Source organism: Rousettus aegyptiacus, unplaced genomic scaffold, assembly GCF_014176215.1.
Source record: "Rousettus aegyptiacus isolate mRouAeg1 unplaced genomic scaffold, mRouAeg1.p scaffold_m13_p_4, whole genome shotgun sequence".
Classification (NCBI taxonomy): domain Eukaryota; kingdom Metazoa; phylum Chordata; class Mammalia; order Chiroptera; family Pteropodidae; genus Rousettus; species Rousettus aegyptiacus.
Genome location: NW_023416307.1, coordinates 41,446,371 through 41,471,956, shown reverse-complemented (window position 1 = coordinate 41,471,956; position 25,586 = coordinate 41,446,371). Strand labels below are relative to the sequence as shown.

The 25,586-nt window shown below is 33.8% G+C and overlaps 1 protein-coding gene and 1 pseudogene across 7 annotated transcripts in view; both read right to left on the bottom strand.

Moving 5' to 3' along the window:
- Nucleotides 1-25,586, bottom strand: part of VPS8 (VPS8 subunit of CORVET complex) — a 230,538-nt gene that overhangs the window by 90,655 nt on the left and 114,297 nt on the right. For all 7 annotated transcript variants that reach the window (XM_016159713.2, XM_016159714.2, XM_016159708.2 and 4 more), the window contains 8 exons: nt 23,331-23,402; nt 15,682-15,801; nt 14,590-14,646; nt 11,213-11,295; nt 10,381-10,465; nt 9,409-9,507; nt 4,444-4,533; nt 1,224-1,270 (listed from right to left, as the gene is read on the bottom strand). In XM_016159713.2, the coding sequence (XP_016015199.2) occupies nt 1,224-1,270; nt 4,444-4,533; nt 9,409-9,507; nt 10,381-10,465; nt 11,213-11,295; nt 14,590-14,646; nt 15,682-15,801; nt 23,331-23,402 (653 nt within the window). The remainder of the gene's footprint in view (nt 1-1,223; nt 1,271-4,443; nt 4,534-9,408; nt 9,508-10,380; nt 10,466-11,212; nt 11,296-14,589; nt 14,647-15,681; nt 15,802-23,330; nt 23,403-25,586) is intronic.
- LOC118601868 lies at nt 934-1,056 on the bottom strand (annotated as a pseudogene).

The window sequence follows — 25,586 nt, the reverse complement described above, 5'->3', positions numbered from 1 at the left end:
GCATATGCATATCTGTATGACTATAAATTTAAATGCAACACAGCCTGCTCAAGGTTTTAATGATTAAGAATTCAAAAAAATTATTACAATCAACAAAATTACTGTTATTTTGGTATTTAAAAATTGCACAGAACAGTGGAAGAACCAAAACTGATATCATAATCACTAAAGCAAGTAAATGACTGTTTTCAATGGCTGTTATACATTAAAATGCAACTTAAAAGTCTGTATATCTGGTGTGAAAGCTGTGTCATCCTGGAATATTACACTTAAACCAGTGACTCCTAATTCTAGGTGTGCATCAAAAATATCCCCACCCATAGTGATTCTGTGGGGTTTGGCCCAGGCGTCCATGTTTTAAAAAATTTCTTAGGTGATTCTGACACACACTGCTGGTTAAGAGTGACTCTCTTAGACGATATTAAATGTCATTACACTCAAATTCCAATGTACTACATTTCGTCACAACAAAATGTTAAGATCTCACATGCAGAGATGGTTTGCTTACAAATTCATTGATAATTTCATCATCTCCTTGGGCTACATTTTACTTGATGAGTACCACTAAATAACACTTTAAAAACATTCACACTTTCCTTCTCACACAACCCATAACAGTTATTTAAAACTAAGCACTATGAATGAGTGTTTAAAAGGTAAAATTTAGATGTGGGCTAAGACTAGGTGTTTACTTTGAAAGTAAAGCCATCAACCTGCAGCATGGAATAAAAGGAGTGAAGTTAGGATACAAAAGAGAAGCTAGATGGTTATCGAATTCCTTGTGAAACATGTCCTTGTGGTATGACTTCATTATCTTATTTGAATTATTTTATTAACTCACTCTGCATGCTCATGTTCAAATAGAAAGAAAAGTATTCCTTTAGGCTATAAACTATTCCAGATCACGGATTATTTTTTATTTATTTTTTTTAACGACTACAGCACCTGGTATTCCTAAGCGGTCTCCCATTCAGGTACTAACCAGGCCCGCCCAACCCTGCTTAGCTTCCAAGATCAGACAAGATCAGGTATGTTTAGGGTGGCATGGCCATAGACTTAGGTCATGTATTTTGAAATAATGTATGTAACTGCTACTCCCACTAATAATAAAAATCAAGATCTGAGTATACTATTTGGATACCATGGACTAGTTTCTTAACCTCAATTTACTTTCTTTGATTTCTCATCTATGCATTATGAAAGACTAAGGTTTATCAACATACCTTGGGTCAAGAAGACTCTGCAGAAATTTGAAAAGCAAAACCTGGTTCTGAATAAAAAAAGAGTAAAAATACAATATTAAAACAAATTCTTCAAACTATGCCATAGTAAAGAATGACTATAGAATATCCCTTTAAAATAAACACACACATGTGATTATTTCCATGAAGCCCTCTGTACAGATCTAAGAAATTCTAAAGAATCACTTGGAAAGCATTTCCACTCAGTAATTCTAATCAGTGTCACACATTTGATTTTGAGTGGAGAAGAAACACAAACACCTTGTTATTGCAGAACAAAACAAAACAAAACAAAACCAAAAAACAAAAAAACAAAACGACAAAACCCTCTACTGAGACAAAACCCTGAGCAGTTCCCAACATGAGGATGCTCTGAACTGCTCTGCTGATAGTGAGTTCTCGATGCACTGATGGGTTCACACTGCCTCACCTAGTCCTTCTTGTGACAAAGGCTTATTGCGAGATAGTTAACCTAGGTAGGGTGGGAGTGTGAAACCCCAATAACCACCGGCACCAAAAAAGCTCATTAACTCCCCAATATAATCAACTACAGAAGGGATGGCAAACTGCAACACACTAGCAATTCATATGCCATGAAATCTGGATTCTATTTCTTCTACTTATTCGCTATGTGACTTTTTATAAGTCACTGACTCTCTTATCTATTCAGTTTACTTACATGAAAAAGAGAACAGCCGTATCTTTTCTAACCTCTGCACAGGATAGAGGTGAAAATTAAATGAGATAAACCTTAGCATACCATATGAATATAAACAATGTATCTGAGGTCTGAGGAAAGCTAAGCAAAATTTATCAGTTTAGTTTTTCTTTTTTGACCCACTTAACCTTTACCTATAAAAAGCAGGGAGCCCTCAAGACTGAAAAGGACTGTCATTTAGAATATGATATATTAAATATGTTTATCAGTCTTTGATTTTCTATCTTCTCTCTGGCCTGTCACTTTATTTTATACAACTCTCCTGGTTATAACTCAATATTCTGGCTTATTTTTTATTCCAAGAATTCTGAAAACAGTGGTTAGAGACATATTACTTGCCATCAAATGTAAAGACACTTTAAAATTTGGACGGGATTCTCACATAATCAATAAAGCTCTGCAATAAAAGAAATAGTTCATTTATTTACCAGAAATGTGTAAGAAGCCACAAACTTTCCATGGTCAAACAGTCACCTTTTTTTTTTTTTTTTTTTTAAATCCATGACACTTCAGCTTTTATATATTTGCCTGATTAATGACATTATGTATATTCATTTTACCTAGCCTCTCTACCTCTAAATGTCTTTAGAGAGTATAGGAAAAAAGAATACTGCAATAGATAATCTTACATTTTAAATGACAGTAACAACACTATGAGAAGATTCATCAGAATCACTGACTTTTAAAGGGTGTAGAAATTCTTTTAAAGGGTGTAGAAATTCTGTGAGTTGAGAGTAGTTTTAGAAAAAATGCCCTCCTGTTGCCCCTCGCTGGACTGGGTTAGATGACGCTCCACATACTTCCTCAGTACCCTGGGCAGTGTTCTATCATCATTCAAGTCCAATGACTCTGCAATTGTCTTCTGGATTATTTGCCTTCCTTTAGCACAGGCATTCATTTATATATTTTTGTATCCTCAGCACTTAACAACAATGCTTTTGGTCCATAGTAGGTAAATAAATATTTATTGAATTAATTAACGAGTCTTTATCTTGAGTTAATGGGCCTCATGATGCTGGACAACCAAGCCTGATATCTGGGAGTCATTTTTAACTCCTCCCACCAGGTTCAACTAATTTCTAAGCTATACACATTTTATTGTCCTCTCCACTGCCACTTAGTCCTGGTCCTCACCATCTTTTGCCTAGACCTTCTAACTAGTCTTTCTCCTCCATTTGTTCTCTTTGCGAATCCATTCTCCACACTATAGAGTTTATTTTCTAGAAAGTGAATCTAATGATGTCATTCCTTTGCTTAAAAAACTTTAGTAATTGTCCAGTACATAGAAGATACAGTATAATTTCTTAGCATTACATGTAAGACTTCAATATTAGGTCCTGAAACTCTATTTTCCAGCCTCTATACTTCTAACTCCTCCCATCCAATCTACCTTTTATAGTTTAATCTAATGCTTCTTCTATCATTGTCCGCACCACAGCATGCATCACATCAATCTGACCATTCTCTGAATAAGCATGTTGCTTCATGCCTTCAAGTATTTACATACATAGAGCACTTTATCTAGAAAGCCCTTCCCAGTTCTCTGCCTAGAAAATAGATACCAATTATTCAAGACCTAGTTCAGGCTCTGAGAACTCCTGTCTTACTTTCTCGCACAGTCTATCACCCTCTCCTCTTGTTCCTGTAGCACATTTTACATATGTCTGCTGTAGTGTTCATAACATCATACTGTAGCATCCTACTGTAGCTATATAAGTGCTTGTCTGTTCCACAGGGGGAAAAAAAAGATTGTATTCTTATTTGCGCCTCCCAGGGCCTACTACACTATGGTACAAAGTGGGGCCACAATAAGTGTTTAAATGAATGATTTCCATTTCTTTGTCTCCCATGCCAGCTGCCTCCCACACACTTCTGTGGTTTCGGTCTTGCATATCTATCACCTATTACTGTTATTACCACTTGAGGACTCTGGGTTGTGCTTCATGTCCCTTTCACTATCCTATTCCCTACTTCTATCACTTGTATGACAAGTGGAATACTAGGTCCATTAAATAGTACTTCAAACTGAGCATCTCAATATTCAGCATTAATATAGGTAAGATTCTAGGTAAGACTTTCCAACAAAAGTTCTAAATAGTCAGCATTAACCCAATTTGAGAATAACAAAAGTTTGAATAAATAACATGAACCTCGAAGAGTACAACTATCATTCCTATAGCAAAAGAAAATGGGAGTAGGGGCCTGAGGAGAGAATCTGCACAGTACGATTCTAGAATAAGGACTGGTCATGGTCCAAAATTGTTTCTGTGTTGTTAATGGGTATTATACACAAAGATGAACTCCCTCATTTCTAGACTCAAATCATCATGTAACTGCTCCCAAATACACACACACATACACACACGATGTGTAAATGGCAACTATTAATTGAGGAAATTACTACAAACAAAAGTTCTTAGGTGGATATGCAATAATTGTCTCTCTACTGGATGTTTCTTCCCAATGTATTTTGATATTATTTACCTGAAGTTTTTTAATGACTGTTTCAATCTGTTCAGAAAAGTGAGTAGCAACCAGCTCTGCAGCTTTACTGGGCTTCAGGGACACAAGTTCCTAGAGTAAAAAAAAAGAGAAAATCTTTTTGTTAAATTTTTAATGTTAATTTAAATTGAATTTCCATAGATGTGAAGCATGATCATTTACTTCAATATTTTTATGAGCTTTTACACTGCATTTCAAAAGACCTTGATGTAGGGCCTCAATTTAAAGGCACATTGTAAATGAGCAAAATTTAAAATATGTCATATAAAAAATCAGATTTGATATAAAAGGTAATTAAGGATTCTAAAAAAATAAAAGCACTAAAACTCTGGATTTAGGCCGCAATATCTGCAGGATGATCAGAAGGAAGAAAAGCTTCCCCAAATCCCCATCAGTGAATTTCACCCTTGAGCCTAAAGCAATAACTTGAAGAAATGAAAAAAAAGAGTATAGTTACAATTTCTTTGGTGAAGAATTCTAAAACTTTACTTCTGATGCCTGGAAATATCTTAAGAAATCAATTTAAGGTCATAAGTCTTAAATGAAACTTAGAGTTTGACCATTATTAATTAACCACTGTTAATAAGATCTATTTCTGTTGAATCTCAGACTTCCAATTTGTCTTCTCCTTAAACTTTCCTAGACACTACTGGCTACGCTTTATTTCTTGAAACTCTCTTTTACATAAAATGCAAAGAACGTATATAGATCAACATGATATTATCAAATAAAAATTAGGTAAGTTAGTGTGACTGCAAAATTCATGGTATATCTAATAATATGTTAGTATTTGTAAATTAATAATGAGATGACACAAATAACTGTGGTTTATACTGCTTTCACAGACTACGCCTCGAAACAGAGAAAGCACAACTAATCAATATTGCAACGAAAAGTGGGACATTACTACTGATCCGAAGATATTACATAGATAAGAAACTACAGTGAATTAATTTATGTCGAGAACTCGAAAAGACATGATGGATAAATTTTTAAAATTATATAATTAAAAAACTGACTTAAATAGAAAACCTGCATTCATTTTTGACCAATAAAGAAACTGAATAGTCAAAAACCTTTCGATATAGAAAACTCTAGACTCAAATCGATTATTCATTGGTAACTTCTGGCAACCATTTAAGGAAGAAAAATTTCAACATTAATTAACCTCTTAAAGAGAACAGAAAAAAGGAAACTTCTTCAACTCATTGGATAAGGCCAGTAAAATTCTGATACTAAAACCCAGTAAGACAATATAGGAAAGAAAAACTACAGAAATTAATCATGAACATTGATACAAACATCCTAAATAAAAACAAAATCAAATAATATGTAAAAAGGATAATATACCAGGATCAAGTTGTATTTATTTATCTATAGAATTCAGGGCTGGTTTAATAGCAATAAAATTTACCACAACAATAGAATAAGGGAGAAAAGGTGATAAAATTCTTTCTTAAGAAAACTAACAGATGGTCATAGATTGGAAGACTCAATTTTGTAAAGATGTCAACATTCAAAATGATTGACAGATTCAATGTAATCCCTGTCAAAATAATAAAGTTAAAAATTTTTTTTTGTGGAACTTGACAAGCTGGTTCTAAAATCTATTTGGAAGTACAAAGGGTCCCAAATAGTCAATACTCTCATAAAGATAACAAGATTTATCATAAAATAATGATATTTAAAATACTTCTGTGGTACTGATGCAGAGACAATAGACCAACAAAACAGAAGAGGGCCCAAAAACACAGACTAAGCATATAGATCCTTGATATACTTATGACAAAGTAGCACTTCTGAGCAATGGGGAAAGACAACCTTTAAAATAACTGTGCTGGAAAAATTGGGCACCAATATTTTAAAAAATTAATTGGTCTCCCACCTCGTTCATTATGAGAAAATTGCTTTCAGGTGGACCTAAGATTTAAAGTGGGGGGGGGGGAAGAAAGCTTTTTGACAATAATGAGACTTCTTTAGTGTAGAAGGAAAAAAATGATTATTTTGACTACTTAAAAAAAAAACTTATAGAAAAAAAGCCATAGAATGGAATAAGATAGTCACAACATGCATCACTGAAAAAAGACTAACATCCAGGAATACATAAAAAGCTCCTACAAAATCACTAAGTACAAGAGACATTATAATAGAAAAACGTGCAAAAGACTTGAATAGGCACATCACAGAAAGATAATTTAAATGACCAATAAACATGAAAAGTCTGTCAATCTTGTTAGTAACTAGGATATGCAAATTTAAAACAATGAAATATCATTACATGTCCACTAGTGGCAAAATTTTTAAATCTAGCAAGGATGTAGAGCCAATGGAAAATCTCATTTAATGCCAGCATCTGGTGAAGTTTGATATTTATCCCAATTAACTGGCAATCACAGAACCTGAACAGAGATTATCAAATGTTAGCATGCCTCAAAACCACTTTGAGAGCTTATTAAAACATATTGCTGGGTCCTACTCCCAGAGTTTCTAATTCAGAAGGTCTAAATTGAAGACTGAAACTACATTTCTACCAAGTTCTCAGCTGACATTATAATGCTGGACTGGGGATCAAAATGAGAACCACTGGCCTAGAGAAAAGCATGTGGCTGTACTCAGATACATATCAAAGAATGATTATGAATGGACTATTTTTAATAGTCGAAAACTAGAAAGTGAAATGTTCACTAATAGTAGAATGGATAAACTATAATATACTCGTAAAAAGGAATACTATACAATAATAAAAATGAACCACAGATACATACAACAAAAAGTACAAACTCCTCAAAATATTAAGGAAAAAAAAATACAGAGTATAACTTCATTTACATGAAGTTCAAAAACAAGCAAAATAGAAATAAAATTTGTAGGGATGTAGGCATATGCAGTAACAGTAGTAGAAAGGCAAGAGATTATCAGAAAAACCAGAATAATAGGTATATCATGGGAGGCAGAAGACAGTGATGAGGAAAGAATACATGGGAAGTCTGGGGTACTGAAAAAAACTTTTTTGGTCTGGGCCTGGAATGTTTGCTTTTTAATGTTTTATTAAACTGTACATTTGCTTCATGCACTTTTTGGACATTTTTTATATTTCACAATAATAAATATTTTAAAAAATCTAATGGAACATGTTTTGTCCAGATTGGAAAAAACATCTTAACTGGTGATTTTTTTATCTGGACTCCACAGACCCCAACTAAGAATGGCTTTTCAGAGGTCTGTGAATCCCTGAAATTGTAAACAAAGTTATGTATCTGTACGCATGGACATTATGAGGGCACAGGTCCAAATCCTCCATTAGATTCTCAAAAGAGGTCATTAATCCCAAAAGTATTAAAGACCACTAATCTATACACTGAGTATACTGTCAGGAAGCTTTATTATAAGGACTTTTGCCCCTACCTACTTAATGTGGATTTAATATACATTACTGAAGCCACAGAAGTCCTTCAACCGAAAGTCTATATATTTGTATTTACGGTCTTAAGAGTTATTAAAAAGTTCAAGGTGAAAAGAATGTGCAGATGTGAGGAAAACAGTCAGCAGAAATAACTGTCGTGCAGCAAAAAAACTTCTCTCCAGTATGAGTTTTCTGCTGAGTAATTTGTTTGCTCATTGATTAATTCATCACGTTTCACATTATGCAAAGAGACATAGCTTCATTTTTGGATGTCTGGAGTCCATGTGCTCAAACCACCGCATAATGCAGATGAAGTAAAATGAAGAATGAGCCATAATGTAACTATGGAGACTTAAAGGGGATGATGAAAGGAAAAAGAATGCAAAATGATTAAAGAAAAGAAGATACAACTCAAAATAGGAGAAGGTTTTCTTGGGTTCTTTCATCAAGATACATTCATCTTGTCGCTAGCAGAAATATCATAACATTAAATAACATATATATATGTGTGTATGTGTATATATATATTCTCAATCCTATAGATGAAAGTGTAGAAATTGTTTCAGAACACACATTTGATGACTGACTTTACCTCTTTCACACCAGGTGTTTCACATAAGATGTTGTTCACTTTTCTCATCTTTCTAAACTTTACAACCATCAGAAACTAGAACAAAGTGTTCACGTCATACAAAATGTTTTCTGAGTTTCAGAACTCATCCTTTCTTATCATTTTAATATGTACTAAAAAAATTTAAAACATGCTGAATAATCATATCTTTCACTGCATCTCTAAACCCATCACCAGAAGTTACCCCATCACCTGGATCCTTACTATAAGGAAGAAGAAATAAACTTTTTGGATATTAATGTTATATCCAAAACCAGGATTACCTCAGCACCTTTTGTCACAGCATTTTTCAATAATCAGTGACTCATAAAACAAAATTTAAAAATACAATATGAAAATAATTGGGCAGCCTGAGATGCATTCTAATCACCTATTTATCACACATTATTAGTCTCTCCATTCTGGCATCTAGAAGTATGTTTTTTAAAAAGAACTTTTTGTTTCAATGTCAGCTCTTGAATTCTTATAAAACAGCATGCATAAACAAAATCAGAATCATTATCCTTTTACAGAAGGAAGGGAAATACATGAGAGAAAAACTCATTGCAGAAATGTTTCTAAAATTCCATTGGGTGATTGGTGGGGGATGGCTCTCATTATGTATTGGTGAAAGAGACCAGGAGTACTCTCAGAATCATTCTAAGACTGCTGTAAAAAACTACTAAATCCCAGTTTGTCAACCAGCTGATTGAATGTGGGTTATTTTCAGAATTCATGATATAATAAATTGTACATGACATAGGCTTTATGAATATAAATATGAGGTGAAATAAATTATCTGAAAAAGATATTAATCAGCAAGGAAATCACCTTAATAATATGACTGACACTTGCCATTGCTTAGCTAGCATAGCTTAATTCGGGAGATGTCTATACAAAGGAGGAAGTTTAAAAAGTTTTGTTGAATCAGCACCTCAATATGATCCATTGCTTTCTGCCACACAGACTGCTTCTCCTCTGCACTGTGTCCAGGGATAGATAAGATGTTGTGAATGTAGTTAAAGACTTCTTCCTAAGGAGCACAAGACAATGTAATTTATTCCTTAATTCACTCAAGCAATCTATGGTCACTCTTTACTACCTGTACCCTTTACTATCTGTACCAGTGTTGGTAAATATCTATCATTTGGAGATGGAAAACCTTTTGGAAACAACTGATTTGTGGAAAACTGACATTAAAGAGAAAAAGTAATTGTTTAAAAGTTTAGGGTAGACTCTTAAAAGTTGCAACTTTGTTCCAGTTAATGTTGGTCTCATTTTCATTAATCTAATGAGGGAATATCATACTTTTGTGTTTGGTGGTCCCTGTTCACATTCCCAATTTCACCTCAAATCACTCTTGCCCTTGTCTATTGTGCTCTACTTATACTGATCTTCATTTATGTGATCTCTATTCAGTTCTCTAAATGTGTCAAAATTCTCCTCCACCTCGGGACCTCTGCATAAACAGTTCCCTAATCCTGAACACTTTTCTGTTGCTCTCTGCTTGACTGACTTCCTAAATTCCAAAGTCAGTTTATTTGTCACTTCCTCTGAGATTCCTTCCCTGGCTGCTCTGCATATGGCAGTTCCCCCATTATCCTCTAATGTAACATCTAGTTTCTCTTCTCTAGTGCTCATCACAATTTATAATCATATATTTGGTTTCTGTCTGTCTCTACCACTAGACTGTAAGTTCTAAAATTGCAGAAACTATATCCGTTTTAATTATCACTGTATTCTTTGCTAACAGGCACTCAATAAAAACCTACTGAATAAATGAAATGAATCAGCAAACACATGTCTAAATATTTCTTCTGAACAGTTATACTTACTGAATAGTTATTTCTACTCAATGGAGGGAGGGAATGAGTAAGAAAAAAGGGTAAGTAGGCTCTTAACTCACCTCTCTTAGTGGGTCACGTAAATAGCAATCAATAATTTTGTCATACTGGTGTTCTCGTTCATACATAAATTCACAAATTTGATAGCTAGAACATAAAAGGAAAAACTTCAGTGTATCAAACAGGCAAGTGGTTATTAACCTATTGTTTCAAAAAGTTTGCTCAGACATAGAAGTTAGTATTAAGAAAAACAAATATAGTAAATGTTATTTCTAAGGCTAAATGAAGTTACAGTATCTAGGGGATGAATATCTTTTATTCCTCTAAATATAGCTTTAATATGTTGAATACTATGTTTATAATATATTTCAAAGCTGGGTAGAAAATAAATGTTAAAACAACAATGTGTCACATAAAAATATGTAATATATTAGATGTCAATTAATTATTTGATGTTTCTAGTTCAGAATTAAATGTCAAATGAAATATTCAACAAACTAGATAAATAGTAGTGCTAACAAATAGCACCTTATTTGCTATGTTAAATTCTGTATTGTTTATAATATATACATAAACAACTGCCAAACATCTATTAAATAACATGGGAATTGTAAGTAAAAAAGTAACTAAAATAATAAATCGTAAGACCGTTAATTTATTTTTTACTAAAACAAATGTACAAACACTTTAAATTTACTCATCGTTAATTTCTGCAAATTTAACTAATTTCTAGACTTGAGAGGCAAAAACTTTCACACTTAGGTTTTTTCGTTGTTATTTGCATAGCTTTTCTTAATTAGAAAAAATGGCGATACATAAGTAAACTGGGCTTCAAGTTAGAGAAACGTAATTTAATAGTTTTATTAACTAATATATGGTTTCAAAATGACTTACAATTCTGCTTTTTCTGCCATACGAATGAGCCGACTTTCTTCAAATTGAACTATGCCTCCAGCCTGCAGCAATTCTAAAAGGACCTGAACATTTAAAAGTAATGAGCAAAAACACCTTGGAATCTACTTTTATTTACTAGATCTTTAAGAGTCCATTCAGCCATAACTTTTTCCTTTTGTCTTAAACACTTGCTGATGTTTTTGGCTTGGCTTTCACATATGAGATGGGTTAGACTGTCATTATAGATAGGGTTGATCATATTGTATCTAAATCTTACAAACAGATAAATGACTATTTTTCAAACATGGAAGGAATGCCACAGTGTTTGCAAATAAAGCCTTGTTAAATATCTAATTGATCCTCCAATAAACTAAAAATGTCCATATATATTCTTTCAAGAAGTGAATTTTTGTCTAGTACTTTTATGTCCTACGGTTCTCACGGTTCTTTGTCTTATGGTCCATAGGTAATATCTATGTTTACATGTTATTATTTCTAATTAAAATGGGGGGGTTTTCACAATAGCATTATTTGCAAGAGCCAAAAAGTGGAAACAACCCAAATGCCCATCAATGGATGAATAGATAAACAAAATAGAGTATATACATATAATGAAATATTATTAACCTTCAAAAAGGAGAGAAATTCTGACATATGCTGACAACATGGATTAACCTTAAAAGTATTATGCAAATTGAATAAGCCAGTCACACACACACAAAATGCTGTATGATTCCACTTATATGAGGTACCTAAAGTAGTCAAATTCATGGAGACAGAAAGTGGAATGGTTGTTGCCAGGGGTTGGGGGAGGAGGTAATGACGAGTTATTGTTTAATGGGTACAGATTTTGTTTGGGAAGATAAAGTTCTGGAGATGGATGTTGGTGATGGTTGTACAACAATGATAATATACTTAATGCCCCTGAATTATACATTTAAAATGGTTAAAGTGACTAATTTTATGGTATATATATTTTATCACAATAAAAAACAAAGAAAAAATTGGGGTTCATATAAATAATTTTAACACACTAAGTACCTAAATGAAAAAGGTGACTAGGATGTTGTGACAGATTCATTTATTCATGTATTTTAAAGTAAACCTCAAAATACAATAGAATTGTTATGTAGTCATCAGAACAATACGAGAAAGCTCTCTTTTGCATTTAAGTTCTAGATCCAGAGAAACAGGACCATTTTTAGAACTCCAGGAAACCATCTGACAAAGTATTTTTCTAACATGGGAAATTGATTACTTTCAAATTTAAAAAAAAAAAAGGCAGAAAAGAAATAAAACCTATTTGAACTTCATAACCCTAAATTAATTCATTTTGAGTAGGACTACATACTGTTATGTAGAACAACTACGGAGTCAACCACATCAGATGGAAGCCTCAGTAGGGAGTAACATAATAGAAATGCCATTGCCAAAGCCAATCTTACCAACTCACTAGAGCTGACTGTTACATTTTCAGGAATTCTGTAAGTCAGCTGTTAAACACAGCCATTATTATAAATTAAATTATATAAACTTATAGTTAAATAAATTAAATTAAAAATGAAGATAATTAATACTCAAAACTCACCACTTGCCAACTATTTTACTACATTTTACTGTGTATCCTCATGAGGTTAGTTTCTATAACTGTATCTGTATGGTGGAACTATTACATAAGGGTGTGGTACTGTGCATCTCTTTCTAACACTTTGTTCAGTGACATCATGTTGGTAGGCTGAAATCAGCCATGGTGGGAGTACTTACACCATGGAAACTAGCAAATGCTAGTTTTTCACGGCTTTTCACATTTTTAAAAGGTTGTAAAACAAACAAAGGATATGTGACAGTCACGAATATGTGGCCCACGAAGCCTAAAATATTTACTCTTTGGCCCTTTACAGAAAAAGTTTGCTAATCCTTGGTTAAGAAAGTGAGGGAGATGGTATTAATAAGGCAATCAAACTTAAAAGTGTGTATGTGGCAGTCATTACACTGTGAATAGCACAAAAAAATGAAGGAATTATTTTTTTAATATAAAAAAACTATTATCTGATTCAGCAAAGAAGTCACTTCACTGATGAATGAGTGACATTTTGACATGCTTTCATTGTTGCACTTTCATCTTATTCATGTACATAAATGAAAGTATCAACCAACATTCATATTAGAACTGAGGTGCCAGTAGTTAAACTTTTATCAACATTCCACCAGAAAACACTAAAAAATATCGCATAAATGAATTCTGATATATAACAATTTGTACAAGGGAAAGAGTGCTGTATTAGAAAGGAAAAAAATGGGTTCTAAGTTTCGACTTTGAACAACTTTGTCAGTTTTCTATATTCCTAAAATGAATAGAAAAAGAAACTAATCTCAAAGGGGCCTCCCAATAATAGAATATTACTATACAATAATTATTTTTCAAGGCTTGGCTTTTACAGTTAGATTTGGTTTTTATTTCTGTTAAATTTAGATATTTATATAAACAGTTTTAATCATTTTATATAGCAACACCATGCAAATCATGACCCACTTTTCCTGACAACAGAGAATTAGGGGCAAAATAGAGAGGTCCACATTACTAATTGTATTCAATATAATCTAAGAGATAACTACAATTTTAGCAGCTGTTCTCTTCCCTGATGTAGTCTGCAGCAGTCACTGGGCCACAGCTGTGCAGAGTAAGGAGTCACTGGTTGCTATCCTATGTTTTTTATCTGATTCTCAACCTCCCAGCTATGTACTACTACCATAAAAAATCAATATAGCTCTCAAAGTACTTAATTTTTGTAGCTTACCTAACAAAAATCTGGCTATTGATTTTAAATGGGTTGACTTTCTCAGTGCTCACAATATCATGGGTAAACTTTTAAAGAATCCTACTCTTAGAAGGGACCCTCAAGGAAGTGGCAAGTGGCAATCAAACAGACACTATCTCATAGTGGTTAGTGGAGGGAAAGGTGGGTTTTAGTCTCCAGAAATAGTTAGCCCTAATGCAGTGGGGCTAGAGAGAACTCCCCGAAAGTTGAGTGCCTCATTGCTCAGGATCCTGCAGCCTTTCTGGTTCAAGGCCACAGCAGCTAGGAATGGTTTTCTCAGCTAGGAATTTCAGCTAGGAATTGTTCTTTTTGGTATCAGGCTAAATGCAAGACAGGTCCAGCCTGCCTAGGAATTTAGTTTGATATAAGCTCCTTACATATGTACTTCTAACAACCATCCACACTATTTTCTGGTTTCCACTACCTAGTTAGTATTAAGGTTTGGCACAAGTCACTTTCCCCTTATGCCTCATGAAATCTAGCACAGAAGAGTTCTTTCTGGCTCACTCAGTGGTCTTTCCTGCTCTCTAGCAAAAAAGGAGTTCTAAGAGTTCATACCTGCTGTCTTTCAGAGTGTCGGGAATCATCGTCAGGACTACAGAGGAATTCAAGGACCTGGTCAAAGAAAAAGTATTTTTTATTGGATTCCAGCATGCGCACCATAACACTGTCACAATGAAAACTACCATCCCTTCTGTGTCACCCATTCATCGACACTCGGCCATAACAAGTACCATAGGTATATGGCAACTTCTCAACCGAGTGGCCATAGTACATGACACAGAAGAGTCAGGTATGCTACAATTTAATATGTACCTTACACACATCTTTACTTTATGTTTAGAAACATAACTAGAAGGCAGTGTCATCTACATACCTTAACTTTAAGATCCCTGATACTATGGACCAAGCGAATCATGAACTTTAGAGTCGGGCCACTTAAATTTGAATTTTAACCCTACTAACATTTATTTGTAATAATAACACATTAATAACACATGACTTTCACCTCTTCAGGCTTTATTTTCCTCATCTGCAAAATGAGAAAACAACTATACCAATTTCAGAGCTATTGGGAACACCGAGTTAATACATAAACATAAAATTCTGGCATGCAACCTGGCACTATGAAGGGCTCAATGAATGTTCATCATTAGCACTTATCTGCAGGTAAAAAAGTAATTTCATTGCCACATGTGGATACATAGGAGCAATATAACTGGGATTAGGAGATGACATTCACAGTCAAACATCTGTAAGTAAATTCAGATTTTCTAAAAGTAATCCCTCCTCCAGATGATCAACACAGTAGTCTTACTACCAATGAGGTTGGTGATTCTTAAACTGGAAAATTCTTGAGCAAAGAAATCTAGGCAACTTGGAGCAAAAGAATAATCAAGAGAACAGAATCTCTATAAACTAATCTCAACAAACCATACTCCTATGATATCAAATTACTAGACAAAATCATACTGCCTAGACACATCATTGAAAAAAAACTAAATTAGACCCAAATCAAAACCTTAACAGGCTTCTCCATGATACAACACATATCCTATAGCCTATTAAGAAACCATGGAATCCAGTGAACTTTTCTATGAACAGTAATAGAATAAAGACAATTTAGCTCTCATTGTTAAAGATACTCACCTGATCAAAGAGGGTTCTGTTTACAAACAAGGTATTATCAGGCTTTGCAAGCTGCCGGGCAAGGAATGTGAAGAGACACCCCACTTGTGAGGGAGTAAAATCTGAATTCTCCACCATAACCTGACAAGCAAAAGAGACCCTTTATTCAATACACCATCTGGTTTGAAACAAACAAAAATGTACAATTAGATGCGAGGGGGCTCATTACTGAAGACTCATGAAAAAATTCTTTTATTGACTGCAACAATTGAGTTCAATACCATTTAGAGAAGGAGCATGACTACTTGCATTCTCCGAAAGAGCATTTAGTGATTTTTCGGCACATTTCTAGGCACGACTTTTGATGAGAAATGAATTGTTAGGTAACTTTCAAAGAAATATTAATCATGTTTCCCTCCTGAATTCTTAAAAAAGAATCGTACTAAAATAAACTTAAAGTAACTGTACTAAAAATCTGCCCGCCAACACAGGGAGTTACTTTGGGGTTTAAAAGTAAGATAATTTGAGAGTGAAGGTATCCCAGAAAAGAAGTCAGCTAACCCATGCAATGAAGCGAATGGCTTCTGCCTTGTCTATACGCAGTTTTCTGAACAGATGGTTTGGCATAACAGGCTTTTTACAACCACAGAGAATTATCGAATCATAATCATTCCACTGCTTTAAGTGAGTAATGTCATTAGCACTATTATAAAGGAACAATGACTATAGAAGCACTGTGGGGAAAATTCAGTTCATCTGGGGAGAACTAAAAAGAAATGAAAAAAATGCTTCTTTTAAACGAAGATTTAAAGTTCACGTGGAACCCATGACAGGGGAAAATATATAATCCAGTTAGAGAGACAAGTGTCAGCAACGGCATGGACATAGGAAAAGATGAGTTTGTTTGGAAGAACTATGTGTTTCATTAGAATGCAGCCAGCAGGATACCTGAGGAGGAAGGAGAAATTAGATTGAAAGAAAAGATTAGGCCTCAAATGTCATTCTAAAAATTCTAAGACTTACTCCATAAAAAACTGGGAGGGGTTTTTGGGGAGGCTATTAAAGATATTCATCTAGGAGAGTTGTTAATAATCAGTACTGTGCTTAGAAAAATTATCCTGTCAGCAGTGTATAGGATAAAATAACAGAAGGAAGAAACAGAAAGGAGAGAGACCAAGATGCATGTGACTGAAGGGGTTCATGGGAGAAGAAGGGGTTCTGAACTAGGGCAGCGATAACGAAAAGGGAAGGTGCAAATGACACTGCAGAAAGAGAGGAAACAGGACAAGAGGGCGCGTATGTGGAAAAGTGTGGCCAGAGGAGGAGTACAAAGTGACAGATCTGGAGCCTGAGAGGCAGGTAGGGTAACAATGCCATTAACAGAGAGAATGCAGAAGTTTGGGAAAGAAGATAATGTAATGTTTTAGACAGCTGAATTTATGGAGGCAATTCTGCAACAAATTAGAAAATAGTATCCTGTCTTATTAGCGAAAAGTCCTCTGTTCCCTCAGACTATTCTCCATTCAAAAATAAAGTATAAGATTTTCCTTACTATACAACATTCCCTTGGGGCCTAGCTTTTGGCCTACCTTTTCTTTGCTAGCAGTATATCCCTTTCTTTTACTCTTCCTGCTTTTGTCCAGCAATCACAGCTTGCTTATGTACATAATTGATCATTTCTAGAGTGTGAAAATATTTCAATTGTAATTTGTGTATTTAAAATTTAAATTCTAATTTATAATATTCAAAAGGCTTTCTATAGCTTTAAAATATTCAGTCATCACACTCTTTCTGCGAGTCCTTTCTGAGCACTTGACTCTTGAGACCCAACTAGTGCTCCTCTCTGCTTTTAGCTATTCTTTTGCTCTATAAATGTAAATTCCTTAATTGTCTAATCCTTGAATCACCTTTTGAAAAAACAGTTCTAACTCACAACCAATTCCCTTACCACCTCAGCAAGTGTCCACCTAGTTATCATCCTAGAAATACTGCTTTCTCTCCATTTCCTCTCCTTACCTATTTCAGAGATGTTGCATACAAAATTTTCTGGGCACTTCTGTAGAAAGTCACAAATTAATAGCTTCTTCCATCTATGTCTGCTGTCATTCAGTATATATAATAAATGCCTTAGGTTTGATGCTCATTCACCTTTTCTCTAGTCATTGCCTATATTCCCACTTTCACTGGCTCCCTCGGAAATAAACTTTAACAACTAATACAACTCTATCACCGGAAATGAGAAAATAATCTCAAAAGTTCATTTTTCATCTACCCAAAGTAAATACTATCAAAGCAAAATATAAGTGTAGCAATTCACCAATAGTAATAGTTGAAGTACTTTATGGAGATTTATTCTCTTCATTTGGATGATTCTTCCAGCTTAGAATAGTTTAAATTTGAATTCTAATTCAACCAACTTGCAAACATTTCTTGAATTCCTACTAGGTTGCAGGCATTGTGGTTAAATATAGTCTGGGTGTGTTAAAATAACAACAGGAAAACAACCAATGGGTCAATAAAGAAATCAAAGGGAAAAATCAAAAACTACCTTGAGACAAATGAAAATAGAAACACAACTTCCCAAAACCTATGGGATACAGCACATCAAAAGCAGTCCTAAGAGGGACATTCACAGCAACACAAGACCACTCCAAGAAACAAGAAAAATCTCAAACAATCTAATTTCTTATCTAAAGAAACCAGAAAAAGAAGAACAAACAAAGCCCAAAGTTAGTAGAAGGAAGGAAATAATAAAACTTAGAGCAGAAATAAATGAAATAGACACTAAAAAAAAATTAAAAATCAATAAAGCTGATTCTTTGGGGAAGAAAAATTGATAAACCTCTAGCTTGATTCATCAAGAAAAAAAGAGAGAGGGCCCAAATAAAATTAGAAATGAAAGAGAAGTTACAAACGACACCACAAAAATACAAAGGATCATTAGAGACTTTGAACAATTATACACCAACAAATTGGGCAACCTAGAAGAAATGGATAAATTCCTAGAAATGTATAAAGTTCCAAAACTAAATTATGAAGAAATAGAAAATCTGAATATACCAATTACTAGCAATGAAATAGGATCAGTAATCAAAAATCTCCCAACAAACAAAAGTCCAAGACAGCTTCAAAGATGAATGCTACCAAACATTTAAAAAGTTAATACCTGTTCTTCTCAAATTAATCCAAAAACTGAAGATGAAAGTGTGCTTCCAAACTCATTTTATAAGGCCAGCATTACGCTAATACCAAAACCAGACAAGACATTACAAAAAACGAAAATTACATGCTGAATCCTAATAAACATAGATAAAAACATACAAACCACCTTCCCTTGCAAATATAAGCAAACCAAATTCCACAACAGAGTAAAAGGATCACACACTATGATCAAGTGGGATTTATTCCAGGAACGGGAAGATGGTTCAACATTTGCATATCAATCAATGTGATAAACCACATTAATAAAACAAAGGATAAAATCACATGGTCATTTCAATAGATGCAGAAAGTATTTAACAAAATTCAACATCCATTTATGATTAAAAAAAAATCTCAAGAAAATGGGTATAAAAGGAATGTACTTCAACATAATTAAGGCCGTATATGACAAACCCACAGCTAATATCACACTCAATGGTGAAAAGCTGAAAGCTTTTCCTCTAAGATCAGGAACAAAACAATGATGCCCACTCTTGCCACTTTTATTCAACATAGCATTGGAAGTCCCAGCCACAGCAATTAGGCAAGGAAAAAAAGACATCCATCCTAGAAAGGAAGATGTATAACTGTCACTATTTGCAGGTGATGTATGCAGAAAATCCTAAAGACTCCACCAAAAAATTATTAGAATTTAGTAAAGTTGCAGAATACAAAATTAATAGACAGACATCTGTTGCATTTCTATACACTGAGAATAAACTACAAGAAAGAGAAATTAAAAAAACAATCCCATTCATAATTTCATCAAAAAAAATATCTAGAAATAAATTTAACCAAGGGGGTAAAAGACCTGTACTCCAAAAACTATAAGACATTAATGAAAGAAACTGAAAACAACACAAATAAATGGAAGCATGTATTATGCTTATAGATTGGAAGAATATTGTTAAAATGTCCATGCTACCCAAAGCAATCTATGGATCCAAAGCAATCCCTATCAAAATTCCAATGGCATACTTCACAGAATTAGAACAAATAATCTTTAAATTTGTATTGAACCAAAAAAGACCACAAATAGCCAAAACGATCTTGAGGAAGAAGAATAAAGTTGGAGATATCATGCTCCTTGATTTCAAAATATACTACAACAGTAAAATAATCAAAACAGTATGGTATGGGCACAAAAACAGTCACAGAATAGAGACCTAGAAATAAACCCATATGTAAACAGTCAATTAATCTGCAACAAAGGAGGCAAAAAATACAATTGAGAAAGGCCAGTCCCTTCAATAAATGGTGTTGGAAAACTGGACAACTACATACAAAGAAAACTGGACTTTCTTACACCATATATAAAAATAAACTCGAAGTAGATTAAAGACTTAAATGTAAGACCTGAAATCAAAAAACTCCTAGAAGAAAACATAGGCAGCAATCATTTGACATCAGTCTGAGCAATATTCTTTAGATATGTCATTTCAGGCAGGGGCAACAAAAGCAAAAAAAAAAAAAAAAAAAAAAAAAGAATGATACTACATCAAACTAAAAAGTTTATGCACAGCAAAGGAACCATCAACAAAATTAAATGAGGACCTACTGAATGGGTGAAAATATCTGCAAATAATATATTTGATAAGGGGTTGAAATCCAAAATATATAAAGAATTCATTTCAACTCAATATTAACACAACAATCAGATTTAAAAATGGGTGAGGACCTAAACAGACATTTTCTCCTAAAAAAAATATAGATAATTCATATAATGGGCACATGAAAAGATGCTCAATATCATTAACCATGAGGGAAATGCAAATTGAAATCACAATGATATACCACTCACACCTGTCAGAATAGCTATTATCAAAAAGAAGAAATAACAAGTGTTGGTGAGGATGTGGAGAAAAGGGAATACTAGTGCACTGTTGCAGGGCATAGAAATTGGTGCAGCCACTATGGAGGGTTCTCAAAAAATTAAAAATGGAAGCATTATATGATCCAGCAATCCCACTTCCAGTTATTTATCCAAAGAAAATGAAAACACCAATTTGAAAAATTACGTGTAGCCCATGTTCATTGCAGCATTATTTACAACAGCCATGATATGAAAGCAACCAAAGTGTCCATCTATAGATAAACAAATAAAGAAGATGTGGTATATGCACACAATGGAATATTACTCAGCCATAAAAAAGAATGAAATCTTGCCATTTGCAGCAACACATATGGACCTAGAGGAAATTATACTAAGTGAAAAATAAGTCAGAGAAAGACAAATACCATATGATGTCACTTTTATGTAGAATCAAAAAAATGTGACAAACAAAGCAAAACAGAAACAGACTCATAGAAACTGAGAGCAAACTGGTAGTTGCCAGAGGGTAGGCAGTTGGGGAATAGAGGGAACAGGCAAAATAGGTGAAGAGGATTAAGAGACACAAACGTTCGGTTACAAAGTAAGTCATGGGGATGTAAAGCACAGTGTAGGTAATATAATCGATAATATTGTAATAACTTTGTAAGGTGACAGATGGTAACTGGATTTATTATGGTGATCATTCTGTAATGTAAAAAATATTGAACTACTATGTTGTACACCTGAAACTAAAATAATTTTGTATGTCAACTATAATTCAATTAAAAGAAATAACAAAACAAACAAACAAAAAATCCTCACAGTCTCTACCTACAGGGAGCTCAACTCCAGATAGGAAAATATATGTGTAAATACTTACCATACAGTGTGCCATATGTAGCATAAAGTTAGACGAACACAGACAAGAGGTAAGCTAATCAAAGTGAAGAGTGGGAGAGGACTCTAAAAGAGTTTCTCATGGATGATATTTGAGTTACATCTTGGAAAACTGTTAGGCATTTGCCATGCAGAAAATGGGAAGGCAGGCACGACGGGATAAAAGAAAACTCACACAAAGAACATTAGCCAAAAAGACGACAAAGAAAGCTCAGTGAATCTCAATAATTTCAGACAGTTGAGACTTTCATAATGATGGCGAGGGCAGTTATAGGGAAATAGTCAGAGACCAAAATAATATAGAAGGATCTTGGATGTCATGTAAAACAGCTTAGATAGGTATGGCAGAAACTAGTACTTATGCTCCAACATCTGTTCCTCCCTCCTAACTTAGAAATAGAACTCCTCATTTTTAGCTAAACACATGGTCATACACAACACAGAGTACATTCTTCAGTCTCTCTTAGCAGCTGAGGGATTGTATATCTAAGTTCCAATCAGCATGATATAAACAGAATTGTAGTAAACAACATGTAAGAAATTTTCTTAAAAAGAGGAAACACTATCTTCATCTCTTTCTGCATTAAGGCTGGGTAGAATGCAGAGGTAATGACTAGAGCCTGGGCAATCGTTTTGGACCAAAAAATAGAAACCATGGACAAAGAATAAGAGCAGTAAGACAGAAGGAATCTGCATCCCTGATAAGTTTGTGGAGCTACTCTACTAGCTAGATCTGGTTGCCCACCTGAGACTTCCCATCGATTTTTTTTTAATTTTCTCTCACAGCGAAACTTAATTCCAACTGATCCAATGGAGAGCCATAGAAGAATATTAGGTAGAGAAAAGGCAAGATCACGAAATAGAGGAGGACAAAATTAGGTATACCAGTTAGATCAGCATTTTGGAAATGTAGGTAAAAATTCTCCATACCAGCCTACCTGGATCAAACTGGCATTATTTGGGATAAGCTTAGCAAGCTGATTCTCATATTTATCACTGTCTATCTTACAAGGTCAATAAACAGCTCAAATGATGTAATGTATATAAAATTATAAAGTACTACAAATGTAATATATTAATGTTATGCACAGCCATAGAACATTTTCATATTGGTCTCTTGTCTAAAATCTAAAAGTCACTATGAGGAAGAAATCTCCATTTTACAGCCAAATGAACAGGGTGAAAACTCTAAGCTTTCAACTGCAAGAAGAAACTGGCCTGGTTGAAGCTGTGCAGATGGAAAGGAATCTGTCTCTGCATTCATTCATTAGCAACAGCATGAATCTCAAAATAGCTTTGGAATGAATCTATTTAGATGTAGACTGGGATGATCATCTCTGTGTGCCTCGAATCATTCTTAAGTGCCACCTATCTTCTCATTACCATGGCAAAACTATGGTACTACTTTGGCAACACAGTGATATGCTGGTATGAGACAAAAAGAGATTCTTCACATTAATTATTTTCTCAAAGCACTCTGAAGTTGGTCTCTATTATTGTGTATAATCATACTAACATAGCCATTATCACAATAGACATTTCTCAAGAGCACCCTGTATTGTAGTATAGAGTCTAAAGTTGTAAATTTTTTGAATGAATATTATTAAATTCATCTTTTGAAAACAATGACATCATAATAAAAGTTTAAAATGATTTAACATATTTCATTAAACAAGATTATTTCAGAACTTTCTATAAAGTAATTCAATTTTCTTAATATCGACATTGATACAAACACATGTATTCTTTGAATACTTACTTTCAACAAAATGTCCACAATACGTTGTTGATATTCTACAGCTTGCTTGTCATTTTTAAAATCTTCAAAAGTCTAAAAGGGAGAAATTTAAAAAAATAATTATTATTTGCAAAGTTTAGAGGGAAACAAAATATTAAATTCTTATTAATAGCTAAATTCCCATAAAAGATAACCATTGCTCATCAAGTTTTTCTTTATACGCTTTTAATAATAAGGTATTTTTAGTGAATTTAGTGGAAAGCTACAGCATTTAATATTGCATGGCATTCTGAGACTTTAAAAATAGATTAAAAGTATAAAAATTCAGTAATTATCATACAACCAAAAATGATTCAAGAAAGGAGGGCAAAGTTTATCGGCAATGCAAAAAAAACCAAACACTAATGAATGGCAAAAGGCAATTTATAAGCAAGGGTTTGAGAAGGATGAAATACATGTTACATGCTCAGCTATCATTCTGTCTATGCTATTCAGAAACAATAACTGAAATACACCTTATTAACTGTTATGAAAAATAACTGTCATGACAACTAAGAAAAATGATGTTCAAACACAGATATTTTTAAAAAAATATTATGGCAAACTGTCAAATCCTCAAGACTACATACAAGGAATAGGTATCCTATTTTCAAAAACTGCCAAGTATAACACTTTTTATGTCCCTGCTCAAGTAGAGCTAAATATATTTTGAGTAGAACATGCACCAAAGTAAAGGACAGCACCTGATTCTGAAAAGACATAGTACCTACAGGATACATATATGAAAGAAATGAAATTTTATTCATATCGAAAAATTGAAATGAGTTTATTTAGTAATGAGAATAATAAAGACTTCAAGATTTTCAAATGGTTTTCACTTAGCATGTTTGGTTCTTAGAAATGTTTAAATTCACATAGCAATAATTTACTGCTTATTTTCCTGAAACAAAGACTATATATTGTCTCAATAGTTGAACTTTAAAGACTATATCATAGTTACATTCAAACCAGAATACTTGCTATTCTTTAAATGGGCCCTGAACTTCTCCAATTTCTCTCCAAAGTACCTTTATTCATGCTATTTCTTCTTAGCATGCCCTTCCTTCTCTTCCCCAGCCCAATACACAGTAAACACTTTAAACAAATGACTGCTGATTCGTCTAGTTAATTACAGAGAAAAATACTTTTTTAAAAATATTTTTTCACAACTAGACTGCTTTGGGGCTGCTTAGCCGAGAAATACTAAAATGAGTTACCTAGGAGACGTAGGAGATCACATTCTGGAAAGCTCAAACAGAAAATATTTTGATGTTTAAGTGTGTTAAATATGATCCAGCCTGAAGACAGAAAGATAGACTATAAAGTCTCTCAGTTCTATCCTCAGGTTAATGAGAACAACACATACAAACACACACGTTCGCACATCACCCCCCATCTCACCTCAGCCTGCCTGAGTGAAACCTCACTCTGCAAGTACAAATAGAAGGTACTATCTGCTAATGCAACTGCCATTCGACTAAAACACAAAACCACGAAGAATTAACATACCTATTAAAAAACTACAGCAGTGATAGTAAGTAGAAAGAAATTTCCTTACTCATTTTCTCTTTGGCGGAATGTATTTACTGCTTTGAAACAGATATTGAAAGTTTATTTCTGTAAACACGATTAAGTGGTCATATACTGCATTATAAAATTATGATACATATAATGACATATTTTGATTGTAGTTAACAGCTGCCACCAAAATGGCACGTCATTGTTAAAACATCATCCTACACAGATACTTCTAATTACACAATGCTTGTTAGGGAAATAATATGCAAAGGTGTCCTAATGGAGAACGACAGTTTGTGAAGCACAAAGGTAGACCTAAAATTCAAGTCCGAAGTCATCTGCGAATTTGGTCATAAAACTTCTCTGTGTAGTCCCTTAAAAATTATTATAGGGTTTCTGTAAAATAATGATAATTGGCTAAATCCTAATCCAGGGGTCGACAAACATTTTCTGAAAAACGCCAAAGAGAAAATATTGAAAATACTGCAGACTTTGTGGGCTACATGCAATCCTATGACATAGTCTTATGTTTTTATAACCCTTAAAAAGTGAAAGAATATTTTCTTAGCTTGCATAGGCCAGAGGCCAAATGGAGCTGGATTTGATCCACAGGCTGTAGTTTGTGGACCCCTGAACTAATATTTTCACATATCCCCATTAAGACCCCTGTATGATTAAAAAGAGCAAAAAGAAACACCCACAATTCAAACTAATGGGAAA